Below are 18,512 nucleotides of genomic sequence, written 5' to 3'. Positions count from 1 at the left end.
TTTACCCTTTTTCCCTTTCCCTTTATTCCTTTTTCCCTTAGCTAAGGCTTTTTGCTAAACTTCTCTTCAGATTAAAAAACTTCAACTTCATTTTATGCAACATAATCAGCAAATTGTGATTTTGTTATTTTTAATCTAGTTTCTGGTTACTGTGATGTTTTCCTAATATCCAAGATTGTAGGAACTTCTGTAGTTTACTGAAGCGTTCAGGTTTTGTATTCCATTCCGTTGTTGCGTAGCGCTATAAACTTGAGACAGCTGAACGTCCCAACCTAAAGTCTTCGGATGTCAGTTCCAGATTTTAGGAATTAGGATGGAGAGGGTTCTTCCTTCATTATCCAAGTTACCTGCATAAAGACCAACAAACTGAAGGGACAGGAAAAAAAAAAACATGCTAGTTGTTCTGAAGTTACTCGTCTACAGTTTCAGGGTTGATTGTATATACCCAGTGCTTAATTTGTAAGATTATAAATGCCTGTGCTCAATGTTTTTCTCAGAGGTCCGCAAATGGTTCTTCTGAGTGTCAGGTTTGAAGAATACCAAGGCGGTTTAGTTTTCATTCAATCTCATGTCTCTTTCATCCATCACAATACAACCCTTGCCACTTTATCTCTTTTACAAGTTCTTTTTTCATCTCTGTTTTTTCCACTTATCATTATTGTATCATTTTGTTCCTCCTCCTCTCCCCATTATCTGTCTTATTCACTCTTGTTTTGGGTCAAGGTTTGATGAATGAAAGCTAGGATTTGGGACCACACAATGAGTGTTGGTGGGCACCACCCTGCAACCACCAGCTCAAATTTAGCCCTTTATATGGCAGACATTGCACATCCATCATTTCAACAATTTTATAACATTTATAACATTAAAGCTCACAGTAGTAGAGAGCACAAGCACATCTAGTTATTGGAATTGCGCTTTCACCAAGTTTACAATGCATGCATTATTTGCACAATATGCTTTTGAAATTGTACTTAGTACAGTTTGAATTGAATTGCACTTCTTCTCCAGTTATGTGAACATCAGGTAAATGGACACTGACAGTCACAAGCTATGGAAGTACAGCTGTCTATTGTATAGTACAGCACAGAACTGGAGATTTGATGTATGTGCTTCCAGACATTGTGTGCATGTGGTGCTTTCACTGCATACATCATAATTAAAAATCTGAAGACATATCTCTTTAAAGAACACTATATCACAATGAATTAACAAGTCATTGCATCACAACAGGTGATCATGGACACCGTGCTGAATGTTTTACCTATGAATCATGTTTAGGTGTGTTTGTGTGTGTCTGTGTATGTGTGCGTGTGTTAGTCTATTTAATTCAATGGAAACAAAACATGACTACCACACCCAGAATCATTAGGCTAAGAAACAAAAGAACAGGACTGGCAAAAGTGTCTCTAATGACCATGAGGAAAGTGGTCATCCCAAGACCACCTCTACTCTCAATTTGCCCTCCAGTCACTTTTGTACTTTATCATTTGTTTCAACCCTCTGCAGTGTTCTGCTGACTTTTGGCTAGGTTTATGCTACACAAATACCACACACATACATACCTACATGCCACATACACTCATAAAGAAGTGGCCAAGCCTGTTAAGGCTGGAGCACGGTTCGAGCCAGATGCCTGCCAAGGCACTACTGTCTACTGTGCATCTCAGTGGACTGGCAGGGTGGGGGACGGTTTCACTGCTATGGGGGCTGGGCTTTTGTTGCTGGGCACCCGCGGGACACACTTCTAAATAAACACTGCAAAAACAAATGGCTTTGAGAAAACTCTCAAACCATTTGTTTTTGATTTTTTTTAATTTAGAAGTGCTGCAAGTATCAATCAATCAAGAAATTTGTATAGCGCGCTACTCACCCGGAGGGTCTCAAGGCGCTGGGGGAGGGGGGACCGCTACTGCTCGAACAGCCAGGTCTTGAGTTGCTTCCTGAAGGAGAGGTGGTCTTGGGTCAGGCGGAGGTGGATGGGGAGGGAGTTCCAAGTCTTGGCTGCCAGGTAGGAAAAGGATCTTCCTCCTATGGTGGCTTTTCTAATGCGTGGCACGGCGGCAAGGGCGTGGCTGGTCGATCGTAGCTGGCGGGTGGGAGTGTAGAAGGTCAGGCGGTTGTTGAGGTACCTGGGGCCCAGGTCGTGGAGGGCCTTGTGTGCGTGGGTGAGGAGACGGAACGTGATTCTCTTGCTGATGGGGAGCCAGTGCAAGTCTCTCAAGTGTCCGGAGATGTGGCTGTGACGGGGGATGTCAAGGATGAGGCGTGCGGAGGCGTTCTGGATGCGTTGGAGTCTTTTCTGTAGTTTGGCCGTGGTTCCAGTGTAGAGGGTGTTACCGTAGTCCAGTCGGCTGGTGACGAGTGCCTGGGTGACCGTCTTCCTGGTTTCGGTGGGGATCCATCGGAAGATCTTTCGGAGCATGCGTAGGATGTTGAAGCATGATGATGAGACGGCGTTGACTTGTCTGGTCATCGAGAGGGAGGAGTCCAGGATGAAGCCCAGGTTGCGTGCGTGGTCCGTTGGTTTGGGTGCGCTGCCCAGGGCAGGGGGCCACCAGGAGTCGTCCCAGGCAGAGGGTGATGATCCAAGGATGAGGACTTCCGTCTTGTCTGAGTTCAGTTTCAGGCGGCTGTTCATCATCCACTCGGCTACGTCTTTCATCCCTTCGTGCAGGTTGGTTCTGGGGGTGGCTGGGTCGTTGGTGAGGGAGAGGATCAGGACCCCAGTAACAAAACCAGTTCCACTGCAGCAAACATGGCTCCAAGCTGCCAGTCCACCAATACACCTGATAGCCAGTTTGGCCTTGGGCCTGGATCAGTTTGAGCTCCTCTTGGACCCTTGAGCCCAAAATGGTCTAAGCTATATGGTGGCTTGCGTTTTCCACTCACACTAAAAGATGCACCTAGAATTAAAAAACATAAACATTTAGTGTTAAAAAGGAGACAAAGAGGTAGCTGTCTAGTGGGTGAGTTACATAAAATGAAACCTGAATGCCTGGGACCAATCCTGGCTTCCGTGCTTGACCAAATTGTGTGATCCTGAGCTAATATTTTATTTTATAAAGCCACTTTCTTCTTCATTATCACACCTTTCATCACAAGATTTTAGGATGTTCATTGTAAAAAACACAATCTGATGTTTTTAAGTGAAACACTTCTGCACGTTAAAGAAATACATTTTTTATCATATTTTCAAATTATGTTTGTTGCATAATTTAGATGGCAACTATTTTCAGGGCTCAGCTTGTGCATGGGCTGTTAGAGCCCAGACAGATTCCTGACTAAGGTCAGGCTCGGCTCTCCATTTTAATTTGTCCGCTCACCTACTTCTACACCCATACACAAGAATTTCTGGTGTGATGACTGAAGCTGCCACTATTGTACGACTGTCCTTGACTATCACTATTACATATTTTAAAAAGTTGACATTAGTCCATTTAAGGATGGGAACAGCAGACTGTATCCAGAGACTGTTGCTAGTTAAGGTAATGGGGACAAATTAGATTCTTCCTTCATTACTGAGGGTGTTTTTAGAAGTATTTTCTGCGCTACTAACAGCTTGCTTAATTACACACAAGAGATGGTTGTGATGTAGGGTCACTTAAGAAGAGCATATGTAAAGCTTAGTTAGAAAACTGAAAATTGGTAGAGGATGGCAGCTTTAGAGCAATAAGGCTATTTGTTGATGGAGGAATTAATAGGAATGTCTAAAGAAAATGTTGGTTGAATGTTTGGATGCCTTCAGTAAAATAATAAAGCCACTATAGCCATTGAAAGAAGACATGTCAGGGGAGAGTCACAGTCTGCAGTCTGCTATCAGGAACAAAGAGGGTAAAATCAGTTACACAATTCAGAATGAAGGAATGGGGTAAACAGAGTGTAGTACATATAATTATAATATATGAGAGCAAAGACCAAGATGGACATTAAGCCCTAATTATGAGTGACACTGGAAACAGTCTGATATTTCCTCCTCCCCAGAAGGATTAGTGCTTGGGGTACTGGCAACACTGGACTCAGGGAAGTCCAGACAATTACAAGTTAGACCCTGAGGTCTCTTTAGAAACTAGGAGTTAACGGGCAAATCAGTAATTCTAGGTCCAATTCCTTATTGTAGCTCGGAATTTCCTCACATGAGTTTGGCTGTTGAATCTTCATGTGAAAGTGAACAGTTGAGTGGTGTGCCTGCATATCTCATAATTCTGATACAGCATCTCCCATTCTCCTTCTCAATGGAATAAGGTGGCCACTCATGATGAGGGACTGAGAGAAAATGACAGAGGTACTGTGTTTCAGAAAATGGCAAATTAAATGAGTATGGTCGAATGATAGTCTCTAGCTGCTATCTAAGATCACATGATTCAGAGAAAGAGGCCACATCAATGATGTCAGGGTGGCTATATTAAGGCATGAGACAATGTATTAGTTATAACTGCCTCCTAGTGCTACCCAATTCCTTCACCATACTGAAAATCAACCTTGCATGGCAAGTGGCCCATACAATCTGTTTGTACCCAAAAACTGAGATGAAACTTCTTGATCAACATATGGTATGGTGTTATGTGGTGCATTGATCACCATCAGGAAAAATCAGATTCTACTGCTCATTGCGGAGTATATGTTTTCCCAACTTTTAATATTCTGTATTCGGCTAGCTGCCCTTTTAGCTTTGTTACTTTCAAAGCATATCAGTTACATGACACTTATTAGTCCCTAACACTGCTGCTCATATCTATGACTATGAAATACCTGTGAATGATAAATGCATTTTTATTGATAGTCATCTTGAAAATAGACACCTCAAACTTTTGATTAAAACTGTTGATGCTTTTAAGCGAGCATACCCTGGTGGGAATTTACATCCAAAGCTTTTCTATATATGTTTTCAATGTAGGATGGAAACTGTTAGAAACTGGGCTACTGTGTGACTGCAGTGTGAGCCCAAGTCAAGCAGCAACCAAAATCCTAGTCAGGGTAAGACACAAGTGAACTCCAAGTTAACCTGTGTTCACCTCCTGGTAGCGTGACATAGAGCAGTCAGGCTTAACTTAGAGGCAATGTGTTTCAAACAGTGAAACTGATACACATCACACAAAAGGGATCCCACACCAGATTAGAAATCTAGAGCTTAATTTAATAAATAAAACAAGACCAAAACAACAAAAAACAGAGACTGAGACAATGCATCAGTTCCGAGATTAGCGAGGCAGCAGTGTGAGGTCCTGGTGGTGCGAGGTCCTGTTGCGTATATGCTGAGGACCCTATCTATGGGGCTTGCAATGCGAAGTCTGGTGCTGGGGATGCGGCATGCAGTTGGTTCCAAAAAGCTGTGAGGCTGCAATGTGGAGTCTGGCATCATCATAGTGGGTGTCATCTATAAGAGATGCGAGGGCTTGCGCCGGGTATGCATCACCCACCGCCGGTTCTGATGCGGCATCAAGCTATGATGCAATGCATGTCTTCTTCATTAATTTTGATGCATGCAATGTGACGATACGCCGGTTCTGCTCTGGTTTTTGCTTCGCAGCAGAGGAGATGCTTCAGTGCTGCTGGATCCACAAAGGCTGGCAGAGCACCTTAGGCCCCCTTCCAATGGTCTAGGACTGGGGTGGCACCACTTGGCAGGGAGACTCACAGATGGCAGGGATCAGGTGCAAATGCAATGTTGTTGGAAGCCTGTTATGTCCCTGAGACTTCTGGTTAGGAGGCCAGTCAACTAGCTCTTGGAGTCACTCTTGGTTCTGGGCTCAAGAGATGTAGGCCTTGTTCTTCTCACCCAGCAAGAGGGAAGCAGGTCAGCACAGCAGGATAGTAGTTCCTTCAGAGCAACAGTACTGCAGAGTTGCAGTCCTTGCTGCAGTACAGCAGTCCTAATTCCTGACAGAATATCCACAGGTCCAGAGGTGTACTGAAGTGGTGGTGTCTAACGTCCTCCTTTGATATACAGTTGTGTCTTTGAAGTGGCAAAAAACTTCTAGAGGCATGCCTTTGAAGTGCACAGATGCCCTTCCTTCCTTGCTCTGGTTCCAGACTAACTAGAGGGGGCATGCAGTCCTTTGTGTGAAGACAAGTCTCAGCCAATGTTGGTGTAAGAGAGTACCAGTCACACCTAAGCTCCTTTTGGTTGTGGCTGTCACGGATGAATACACAAAGTTCAACTGCCAACTGCAGCCAGTCATGTGACCAAAGACAGAATGCAGACATCAACTGGCTAAGGCAAAAAAACTTCTAAAAGTGGCATTTTCACACTTGTAATTTAAATTTGAATTCACCATCAGTTAAAATTTTAAATAAAAATTCAAGAGACGCCAAACATGAATCAATCATCTCTTCCCATTTGGAAATTATACGTATAAAATGTCATAAGGCAATTCCAATGTTATCTTGTAGGAGAGATAGGCCTTGCAGTTGTGAAAAGTAAATGTAGGGGTTTTTATACTCCCAGGACATGTAAAATATAAAAATACATGTCCAACTTTAAAATTCAGTTCATCTTGCCCTTAGGGCTGTCCAGGGCCTACCGTATGGGTGATGTATGTGTATTAAAAGAGAAAGTTTGGGCCTAGCAAAAGTTTTATTTTGCCAGGTCAAAATAGCAGTTTAAACTGCTCACTTAGGTGTGGCATAAGCAGGCCTGAGACCTATATAAATTATAGCTTAAATGGGTGGCATAATGAGTGCTGCAGGCCCACTAGTAGCATTTAATTTACAGGCCCTTGCCATATTTAGTACACATTACTAGGGACTTATAAGTAAATTAAAAATGCCAATGGGGTATAAACCAATGTAATCATGTTGTGAGTAGAGAAAATGGTCATTTTAGCACTGGGTAGCAGTGGTCAAATGTGCAGAGCCCTAAGGCCAGCAAAAATGAAGTGAGCAAAAACAGGAGGTCTCAAGGCAAAAGGCTAGGGGGAAACAGAAAAACCCTGAAGAAGTTTTGTGAGATGTAAAAGGGGAGTCTAGCTTGTAGACCTTAATAGGGAAACATTTTTCTCTCTTGCACTATTACATTGAAAGTCTTTTTTTTATTTAATTTCCAGCACCATAAGATGTTAGGTATCACCCCACTAAGGTTTACCACTCTCAAATATCTAGAACACTACACTGATGGCCCCTAAACAGGACACAAGGTTAACGTTAGAATGAGCTGATTACTTTTTTTTGATGCAGCACCGAGTATTCTAGCTAATCCACTGATTGTGACCTCAAGATTATGAAGATCAGAAATTATGTTTATGGAAAGATAATTGTGTTTCAGCTTTTTCAATTATGTTAAAAGTATTTTTAAACTTTTATAACTGTGAATATTTTCTGTATGTAGAATTGTGCAAGAATCATACACACAGTAATTGAATGCCTCTATGTTTGCATTTATGTTTTGGAATGTATAGAAGGAAGTAGCATGATGCTTCAAAGCTCTTCTATTGCTTTTTGTACGGCAGGAATATCCTTCATATCCCAACTTTGGCCAGGGTCAGTATGCGCAATATTACAATAACTCACCATATCCCTCACATTACATGAGCAGCAATAACACCAGCCCGACGACACCTTCCACGACAGCGACCTATCAGCTCCAGGAACCACCATCTGGGATTGCAAGTCAAGCAGTCACAGACCCTTCTGCAGGTAATTGCCTGTATTTTATAAGTCCTCCTGGATATATTTCTTGTGCCTGAAATGCACTGTATTTTGCTAGAAACTAACATTCAAATCAGCACTAAATTCAGGTTGTTTCAATGTTGATAATGCATCCATGTATTGAATATAATTAAGGTATGGTTTTCCTGCTGTTCAGGATTACCCAATAAGTAAGTAATGGATGAGAATGCCATGTTGTACGGAACTGGCAATATTAATGGTGTACAAGGGATTGACAATTGCACAACAAACTAATCAGGTTACAGTGGGAGTACCAGCAAGTGGACCCTAATGTCCTCGCAGGCTCCTTTTGAGAATGGCATATGATTTGGGGAGGTGATAGAGCTCCTGGCAAATGAAGAACCAGCAGTGTTCAGTACTTATGGAGTGCAGTTTGTCGGAATTGAGGTAAACTTGATAATACAGCATGTATTCCTCTGTTCGAGCTCAAAACACAGCCTAATGGACAGCTGCAGACGAGTGGTGGGGCGGGTGGGGGAAATGTAGGGTGAGTTGGAGGGGGAGTTTTAACATTAAAAAAAATAAAAACACTTATCTGGTGCTGCCGGCTGCCTCGTGCTCCTCTTCTTCCTGTCCCAGCAGTCCCTGGGATGGCATCAGAGAGTCCTGATGCAATTCCTATGCTGCTCTCATGCTATTACCAAGCATAAAGGCAGTGCGGGGATTGGCCTGAGAGGGCTGGTTTACTGCTCGCTCAGGCACAGGAAGTGTGTGCTGCTTCTCTAACCTGGCTGTCAAATACAGCTGGGTTGAAGAAACCTATGTGTGCATGTCTGTTTGGCCTACCTAAAACAGCTGTCCAAGCAGACGTGCACTTAGGTGCTTACCACTACTCCACTCCTCGTCCCCACTGCCCTGGCCCAGCCCCTTCCCTCCCTGCACACGCTGGCTCAGCCAGCAGCTGAAAAATAAAACAATAATAAAATATTGTTTTATTTTCCAGCTACTGGCTTTGAGCCAGTGGGGCGACACTTTTTTGCCATTGCGGAGGAGCCGCCACTCCTAATTAATTTTTTACATGCACAAAGTCCCCAGTGATTACCTGGTGATTTTTTTTTGTTAGGAAACAGTGCTTTGTTGTCTCACTGTTTGCACTACATATCCCAGTTCTGACTCATGTTTGGGCTGAAATCGGTATTACAGTGGCCCATGGAATGAGGGCCTTAGTGAGGACACATAATTGCATACATGCCAACAGACCCGATTCAGGTGGGAGACTTCCAATTTTTTCTAGCCACAAATGGCTTTATTTTAGCAGTCACCCATCTAAAATTGCTTGTGCTTCGAAATATTTCAATGGTCAAAATAAAGTCCCCCAATTTACTTTTTCAAAATCTCCCTCTATGTAGTGTTGAAATGTTGGCATGCATGGAATTGCTAAACCCTTTTTCTATGTTTGGCCTACCACATTTTATAAGCTTTGGTTAATTTCCGTTACGGTTTGGCACGCAGTGTGGGGCTAAACGAAGGAAAGAAGAAACAGGTTTAGATTTTAGGGTTCAGATAATTCCATGAGAGCAATATAGCATGCATTGTGCACCGAAGGGTGTGACTTTATCAAGATGGCAAGATATGGGCAGCCATTTCGGAAAGAAAGTTGCCTCGCAGCTCTTCAATGTTGCAGGTGTGCAGTAGTGGCACTCTGTAGTTAGTTTTGCATTGAGAAATCTCGCTCTGAATAGTCATTGAGTTGAGAGGCCGTCCGTTTATCTCTTTACGCCTTAGTGAGGTATACGTGAATTGGAACTTCACAGGTATGGGGATTCCACACACGATGGAGTGTATGTAATAATTACGGCCTGAACTCTTCCACTTGATGACAAATAGATGTTGTAGGCACTTGAGCACAATCTTTGAGAAATTTACCATTTATATATTGTCTTAATAAGCTTTTGGTTTGCAAAAAAGTGTTTCTAAAAGCATAAACATGTTCATTTACGTACACAAAATGGATGCTCTGTTTACCTCAACTCGATAAACCGACATTTTTACATTATGCACTAGGGAAGGTTTAGGAGCTAAACTTGTAATTATGTTTTATTTCGTTGTGTTTGTTCATAAATGTTTTAAGCAGTCAAAACTTCTAAGTGTAACATGTCCCTTCTTTGCTGCAATTATATTTCACGACTCACTAAGTGTGATGCAGGCTTTAATCTGTCTTTGGTCACCTATGCCGACGATACTCAACTTGTGGTGTCACTATCTAGTTCTGGGGATTCGTCGGCGGCCAACCTTTCGTGTTGTATGAAAGACATTGGAGTTTGGATGATCCAGTCTAAGCTTAAATTTAATGATGGAAAGTCAGAAGTCATTGTACTAGGCAATGCCCCCCCAGCCCCTCCCCTTTCACTATACTCTGAGGCCTTCAACAATCTTCCTCCTCCCAAGGACCAGGTAAAAAGCCTTGGTTTTTGGGTGGATTCTCGCCTGACCATGGATTATCAAGCAAAAAGAGTTTCCTCTACATGCTTTGGCATTTTAAGAGTCCTTAGGAAAATCTTTAATCTTCTTCCCCCTATGGCCAGAAGAATCCTTGTTCAAACTCTGATCCTTTCCCGTCTGGACTATGGGAACTCACTTTTTCTTAGCGCCCCGGCTTATGTCATAAAAAGGCTGCAAACAGTCCAGAACGCAGCTGCCAGGCTTCTTGTCAATCTTCCCAGACATTTATCCGCTAAGCCTGCTTTTTCCATACTTCACTGGCTCCCTATTAAGCAGCGTATTTATTTCAAGACCCTATGCACTGTTCACAGAGCCCTGCAAGATAAGGGTCCAATGTTCTTAAGAAAGCGGCTATATCTTTATGTCCCCTCTCGAAGTCTAAGGTCCTCCTCCTCTCGACTTGTGACCATCTTGCGGTCTAAGAGAGCCTGGGGGGCCAACTCCTTCTCCACCAAGGCCGCTCGTCTCTGGAATGATCTTCCCTCTGAACTCCGTCATGAACACTCAGAACTGCTTTTTAGAAAAAAACTTAAGACCATTCTTTTCTGTAGGTAGCTCTCTGAATTCTCCTATTGCTAGCACTGGTCAGTTTAGGTTTAGCGCTGGGATGCCTTTGGGTCACTACGCGCTTTATAAATCCTTAAAACTAAACTAAACTATTCATTTTACAGCCTACCTACATAGTTTGAAGGGTTTGCTTCTTTTCCTGTCTACTTTGTTCTTTGAGGACTCCTTTTGTAATACAACTTTGAGCCTTTGTATGTTTTCTCAAGAAATCATAAAACCCTCCGGCTAAGAAATTTATAACAAATCAAAAATGGCAGTTTTGGATTTTCAGTCGTTTGCTTCTGGTAGCAAGAAACCCATTAACAACTACTTTATTACCCATAGATCAATAAATAAAACATGTTTCTAGCCTCAGAACTTTCTCTGACGCTTTTGAGGAACTCATGGGAAGCGGAACAGATGACTAGCACAGCATTCTGTCACACATATATCATCTGAGTTTTAGTAGCGAGGGAAGAAATGGCCTGTCAGTCAATAGAGTCGCAATATCTTAGTGTGTGACGTGCACCTTTTAGCTTTCGATATTTTAAAATCTGTGCGAAAAATGCTTTGAACAATATCTGGCAAAAATGTATTGTATATTTTGAGTAATTTCCTATTAATTGGTATACTACATATTGAGGTCTTGTAATGCTATTGAAGCCAGCAAATGGTGGAACTGAACACAAGCAAGTAAAATTCAAGAGCCTTTGCTGAAATTGAAACTGCACCCTTAGCATTTACCTGGCTCGCAGTGGTCGCTTGAGTGGGCGAGACCACCTTGCCTGTTTGAAATCCTTCATAGTCCTCTGACAATGCAGATCATTGGCTAGGCGCCATCCTATCCAAATTCACTCTTTTTAACTGTGGAAGCCCCTCCCCTGCTAGTCCTTAAATGAGTATTTGATTTCTACGGTGGAGGACAACACAGGCACACAAACTACCCTCCAAATTACCTCCTGTTGAAAGAGGGATCTGGAAAATGAAATTAAATGAGAAAATGTCTCAACAATATACATGATTTCAAACATAGAAACTGGTTTTGCCTCCAAAGCCATAACATACAGATCCTGCCTATATAACCTGTAGGCCCTTCATCTCTGATTTTACTAAATTTAGATGTGAACACCCTACCCACCACCAGTAGCTCTTGGGGTAGTGCAGAAGTCACAAAACATGTGCCCCATCTTCGAAAATAAACTTACTTTGACTCCTGAAATAACTGACATTGACAAGGAGCAGATTTCACCATTTACAACAACCTTTAAGAGCCACCTCTCTCTTGCAGAACCACCACAAAATTTCATTTATCCTTAGCAAATGTTTTGGTTGGACTACTGAAATGTCTTCCATGTAGGGCTACCTGCATACTTTTGTTAAAGTCACAAAGAACCCAGTACTATGCCACCTTGCTTATTTTCAGCCTGAATTTTTAAAAATGGCAATATGACTGACTTTTTGGCTTTACACTGCCTCTCAGATAAAGATACCATATATCTAGATTTCAAGGCACCACATTACTGCATTCTTAGTTACAGATGCGCAGTTTTACAGATAGCTATACATCATTTCACATAAAATCCAAATTGAAGAACAACAGCCTGACTAAAGGCTTGTAAAAGGCCACTTTGGGAAGGTCCAAATAAAGGAACACACATTTTTCCTAGAAACTGAAGACATTTAGCAACAAAATACCAGGCAAGGGCCCCAAGAGGGACAAGAAAATGACATAGGAAAACAAGTAAGGAGACAGTTGGCAGGATTAAACAAAAGAAGAGGGGAAAGATACTAGACTATAGGTAATTGTAAATGTTCAAGGGTATAGGCATAGGTACAGGTATTATGGTATAGATAGGGGAAAAGGTTCTATGGTATAGATATGAGCATGTGCTCCTGGTTAGAGGCATGGGTTAATGAACTCTGGTATATGTAGGGGTAGATATTCTGGGGGAAAGTTGGGGTTGAAAGTACTGCTGTATAGACACTGGAAAATGGACTGCGATATGGGTAGTGATAGAAGTATGGAGGTGTAAGTAAGAGTACAATTTATATGGCTTAAGAAGAGGTTGTAATAAAAGTGTATTGGCAGTGGTAACTATTTGGGTTTAGGTAGGGATTAGGGTACTGTGATATAAGTAGGAGCAGAATTACTAGAGTACAGTTATGAGGGAGTGATAGGATATAGATAGGGTTAGAGGCACAGGGTGCAAAGCAATAGTTAGAGAAACAAAGGTATAGACAAGGGTGGAGGTACTAACATATAGGTGGGGTGTAGAGAGTTTAGGATGAGGGAAGGGACAGAGGAAGGGTAAAGCATAAAAAATGGTTGAGGGAGAAGGGAATGGAACAGTCCGGATGAGCTAAGAGCTAAGAAGATGGAAGATGGAAACAAGAGTAGGGGGAGAGGGGAGAGAAAGGGGACATGTAGGCCTCCACAGAAAAGGAGAAACATGGAAATAAATGGACTGCAGGCTTTTTTGACATGAATACATCTCCTGGGGAATTGCATTCATTATAAAAATAAGGAAACCGTTTGATGCTCCAGGCACATTTATTTAAATGTGCTTTTCTTTAGAAATGCATAGAACCTTTACAAGCAGACATGAGAAGTCCACTACCCTGAACCTTTTGATCACCAACTCAGCCCAATGTAAATTTGTCAGTGAGGAGTCCTTACATATTGACGGTGTAAGACAGACATGTTTATTTCATTTAATTAAAACCGTAACTTTGTACAGCACAAAGCAATAGATTTGAGTACATAATGCATTTCCTAACTATCATATACTGACAATCTGATATTATGTAGTTCATCCTAAAACCATAAGATTTGATGGACATATCTAGTGATCTAGTATATAATAACAAGAAACTATTCGCATATAGAGTCTGACTTCATAAACCGTAAGGATTCTAGGAAACATATAAGTCTTCCACATTTGATGAAGCCATATGCAAAATGGAATGATTTAATATAGTGAAATATTTAGTAGACAGAGTATTTTGAACCATATAATAATATTAAACATAGAGTGTTCTTGGCTTTCTTGTTAGGACCTTGAAGTGAATTTGCAAATAGTCTCAACTATTCATTAAGTCGCCATGTGTGCCATTTCACGTTTTCGCTTCAGGTCAAAGTTCAGTTGTCACTTAGTCATGTGATCTTGGGCAAGTCATGTAGCTGCCCTATCACACAACCGTGAAAAAATATGAAAGTTCCCAGGACATGCATGACTGAACTCAGTCGATCTAAGGGGCCTGATTTAGAGTTTGGTGGATGGGTTACCTCATCACATACGTGACAGATATTCTGTCTGCCGAATTACAATCTTCATAGGCTATAATGTAATTGTAATATGGTGTACGGGATATTCGTCACGTTTGGGACAAAGTAACTCCATCAGCCAAGCTCTAAATCAGCCCCTAAGTTAGAATGCGATCTAGCAATTCTTACTACTTAAGAAATCGCTAGTTTGTCTTTTTGAATTTCCACCTTTTTTTTAATATGAAGTTTTACCTTTCGCTTCATGTCTCCTTGTGGGTACTTCAAAGTACTGTGCATGAACAAACTGTCTGGTTATTGTACTGATACGGAAGCCCATTGTTGAAAAAAACCCACCAGTCCTACACTCTTACCACCCCATTTGCATCGCTTGTGATTTCCATTTGCATTCAAGTCTGCATTAATTTCAAAACTCAAATCCTACAAAGTCACTGTGGTCTGTCCCATAAAGAAGCATGCTTTTCCTACGACCACATTACCTTCTGGTACAAATTATCTGTTTTACCCCATGTTTAATAGTGTTTTACAAACTTTCTGCAGCCAAAAGGGCTCCACATGTCAAGATCAGTTGCAGGGAGTATCTCTCAAGATTTCCCAGATTACATAAATGAAAAACAATGAAAAGCCTTTAATGTTCATGAAGCATGATAAGAAACAGACAGGAAGGGATGTGTGCAGGGGAAATCAAATGTCCGCCCTCTGGTGCACAGTGGTTCCTTAGTTTCTGTGAAGGTTAACAATGAACATTGTTAAACCAAGAGCAGAATTAATACATTGCATTTGGCTCGGTCAAGGTGATGGCCTTTTGTTTATAAGAGAACATTAGTTTATTGAAATGACACATGACAGATTTCTGCTCTGTGTAAACTACGGGATTAAAAGGAAAATGTGGCAGTTGATGCAACTTTCAGAAAATGAGCCCGGCACACCAAAGTGTTAAATTGTGCATCCGGCAGACAGGCTGGTACCAAATCTGAAAGCAGTGCAGAGGCTTTTTTATTGCCCAAATAATAAACCATTTGGTGTACAAGGCTCAAAAGAACCCTGAGTAGTAATGAGTTCCATCTGTGCTGTGGCTCACTTAGCAACGAGAGGCCTGTATTTGCAGCTGCTTTACTTTCTAGACAGCCCCTTATGGCACGGACCAGACGTGCCCCCAACTTAAAGAGAACCTACCACGAAATTCTTCAGTTGGCCTAAATAATCTTCTTTTACCTACAAGTGCTGTCTGATGTACTTAACAGCGTTTACACGTCAAGTACATGGGTTTCAGCATCCCAGATCCAATTTGTACCTGGTCTCCAGTGCCTTCCCTCAGAAATAGATGCTTGAAAACAGCTTATCTCTTGGAGGCTTAAAGTTAATAAAATGATAGAAATACTGTTCTAAGTAGTTCTCATAGGGAGAACTACCAACAAATTAACGAACATTTTTGACTTGTGTTTTTAAATTTAGATTCACTATGTGCCTTAGTAAATGGACACATTGGATGTAATTATTTCTTTGTTTGCAATAATTGTCTTGATGCTTCCTGTCATGAATAATTCACTAACTGGAAGACTCTATCTTAAACTATGGGTTATACTTGGTGTCTTATTCAATAAATCTTCACTTGTGCTTTCCAGTTTCGCTGTTTTTTAAATTTTTATTACAACTCCAATAGGCAGCAAAATATATTTCGGTAGTGGAAGCACAACACAGCAGAACACCAGGAAGTAACCATGTAATGCTTACCTATTCAAAATGAAGATATGAAATACCAGCAGCTGATTCAGGTACCAGCATAGGTTCACTTCATCTCTCACATCCATGCTACTCTTCCAGTCATTCATTGAATCTTTGACCCACGTAGAGCACTCGGTTAAGAATCTCTGCACTCATGGTGGAGATTTGCCCCTAATGCGGAGATTTGATTCGGGGGGCAGAGAGTACACACCGGGTGTGGACGTAAAGATACTACTCGTAACGTACCTTTTACTACCAAAAAGTAGTAAACTTAGACTGTTGATCTAACTTAGACCAGTAGTCTAAGTTTACCTTTGTGAATTGGGCCCTACATGATTATCGATAATTGAGAACTAGTGAAATTAAGTAATTAAGAGAGATAGTCTGGAACATATTCATTCCACCATTAAAACCCAAATACAGAAACATTTTAGATCATGGAGCTACCTTTACAAATATTTAGATCTTTCTCAGTGAAGCAATTATTACTGTGAAAAGGCGTAATGGCTTCAGTTTTTATTTGGTTGGCATGTACTAAATATGTAAAATCTCTCTTTAATCCGATTTTGGGATTTCTATAGAGATGTTTCGAGGAACTTTGAATTTTCTATCCTCTTTTTGGTCTAGTGTCCTCTCCTGATTATTGTGGAGTAGAAGACTCACAAGGTGGTAACACTGCACAAGATAGAAAACACTGTGTAAAATTCAGGACTGTGGGGTTGATTTAGAGTTTGTAGGACAGGGTACTGTCACAAATATGACAAGAAAACCCTGCCTACCCAACTGATATCCTTCCCGCCCTATTTAGGACCTGGAGGACCGTCAGCTTTCCATTGACAGAACTCCTGTTGACTCTGTCATTGGAAAGCTACATCTGATGGCCTGACAGAGTGTGGGCCGTTGCAGCAAAGCCATGTCACTGTCCACTTCATTAGAGTGGGTAGTCTTCTTTTTGTGTCTGTCACGGTCAGTGAGAGACAGAAAAACATGACCCTCACACCCTGGGAGTGAATTCACAGGGTGTGGGGGTCTTAGTTTTTTTTTCCCAGTTGACGAATACTCCCACTTTGGAAATGTATTAACTTGGTTTTGAAGAGCAAAGAATGTTAAAAGTTTGGTGAGTGGCCCTAAAAACCGACGTCGCTTGCGCACCAAACATTTTATACCTTTAATGGAACCGCTGTCCCGGCAGTTCCTTTCAATATACAAAGATGACTGCTGGGCCCAAAGGCCATCTCTAAATAGGACAGATTCCTGTCAATCAGGGTGACGGATGTAAAGTTTCCTGCCAAGTCCTCTGCCAAACTGATGAGCGGTATTCCGTCCTCCAGAGACTAAATTAGGTCCTCAGTAAAACATTCTGAACTTGCAGTTAAGAGTACAGTGCATTGGATGGGTACTGACTAGAAGTAAAATTGTTATTTCAATCACGTCTTTTTGATAAGAGCCCCATATGTGTTAAAATAAAATAAAAATGTATTAAGAATCTTATTTCAATTACTTTTGATTCAATAAATATAGTTATCTTCTTTGACGTCAGGGAATTATTGTACCACTTTGGTGCTAGATTAAAGAATGAAGGCCTTCCACTTTGAGTTTTTGCCTCAATAAATATGGTTACCTTCTTTGGCGTCATGCAAGCATTTCAATACTTTGTTGCCAATTTGGAGAATGCATTGCCTTTTTCTGTGGTTACAATGCGCGGATGAGTGGGTCAGCATTTTATAACTGTCTGCTCATAAGGTTCTTTTAGGCCTACAATAATTGTTCAGACTTGGGAACTATATTATCTTAAATAATACAATCACCTTATCATCTTGTTGTCAGCAGAAAGTGTACTGCTGCCTGTCAGGGTGAAATATTTGTTCTTGTTTGAAACTAACTAATCCTTTTATGTGAACAATATTTTTTCTTGGTTTAGTTGGGCCAAATTTCAAATCAAGATTGATAGTAATATATAAACGCTTCTCAATGTTAATTTAAATAAAAGATCTATGGGACAAGTCAAATCTAGTATTTTGTTTGACTAGTGAGTGGGTGATGAGACAGGTTAAGTTAATATATAGGTATACAAAAGTAAAATTAGGGTCCTGATGTTCAAAGGCCTTTAGCAGTTGCAAGGGTAGTGAATATCAAAATCAAAGGGTTTGTGACTTCAAAATACCTTTTTCTAATTTAAAAACGCCCTTGTATAAACCACAAATAGAAGGGGATGTGAAAAGGGCTCCTCCCTCCTATGTATGATTCAAAGTCAAATGTATAAATCGTTTGTGACTGCAATTCAGTTTAAAAACCATTGATCAGATACCAACACCTCAAAGATGTGATATCTGATTTGCAAAGATAAAGCTATCCCTGTGGGGCATTTTCTCCTTTTGAAATCATAATGGCAGGCGCAGGGATTGCAGACATAAGTACAGAGGACCACGTCTACAGTCCACAATGTTTTCTCACACAGTATTTTTTTTTTTTTTAAAGCATCACCGGTTTCTTTACTAGACATTGGCTGGTCTTTAAAAAAGAGTTTTCCATTTGGGAATGTAAATGCAGTGACCAGGAGGCTGCTGTCCTTTGCAGGCCTCCATCCATGCATTTAACCCTAATCGCAGAAGGTCACAAGCTGCAATTTGCAAAATTAATATTTATTAAGAAGGTAGTTTTGTGGCCCTCTCCAAATGTACAATTTTGCATTCCCATTAGCAAGCCAGTAACTCTTCTAATTACACATCCCTGGTTTACATTAGTACCATAGTTTTCATAACTTGTAGGCTCATCACAGTGATGGTGAAACCATCTAAGTAGATGCTAGTTGATAGCAACTGGGCATATTGTTACCAGAACGTTTTGT

The 18,512-nt window shown here is 41.1% G+C and overlaps 1 protein-coding gene across 17 annotated transcripts in view; it reads left to right on the top strand.

The window, feature by feature from the left end:
* The window catches only part of EYA1 (EYA transcriptional coactivator and phosphatase 1), a 218,611-nt gene that overhangs the window by 85,876 nt on the left and 114,223 nt on the right, over nt 1–18,512 (top strand). For all 17 annotated transcript variants that reach the window (XM_069220343.1, XM_069220342.1, XM_069220330.1 and 14 more), the window contains one exon: nt 7,449–7,635. In XM_069220343.1, the coding sequence (XP_069076444.1) occupies nt 7,449–7,635 (187 nt within the window). The remainder of the gene's footprint in view (nt 1–7,448; nt 7,636–18,512) is intronic.

Source organism: Pleurodeles waltl, chromosome 2_2 (genome assembly GCF_031143425.1).
Source record: "Pleurodeles waltl isolate 20211129_DDA chromosome 2_2, aPleWal1.hap1.20221129, whole genome shotgun sequence".
Taxonomy (NCBI): domain Eukaryota; kingdom Metazoa; phylum Chordata; class Amphibia; order Caudata; family Salamandridae; genus Pleurodeles; species Pleurodeles waltl.
The sequence above is the reverse complement of the archived record's forward strand: the minus strand, read 5'-3'. Positions and strand labels throughout refer to the sequence as shown.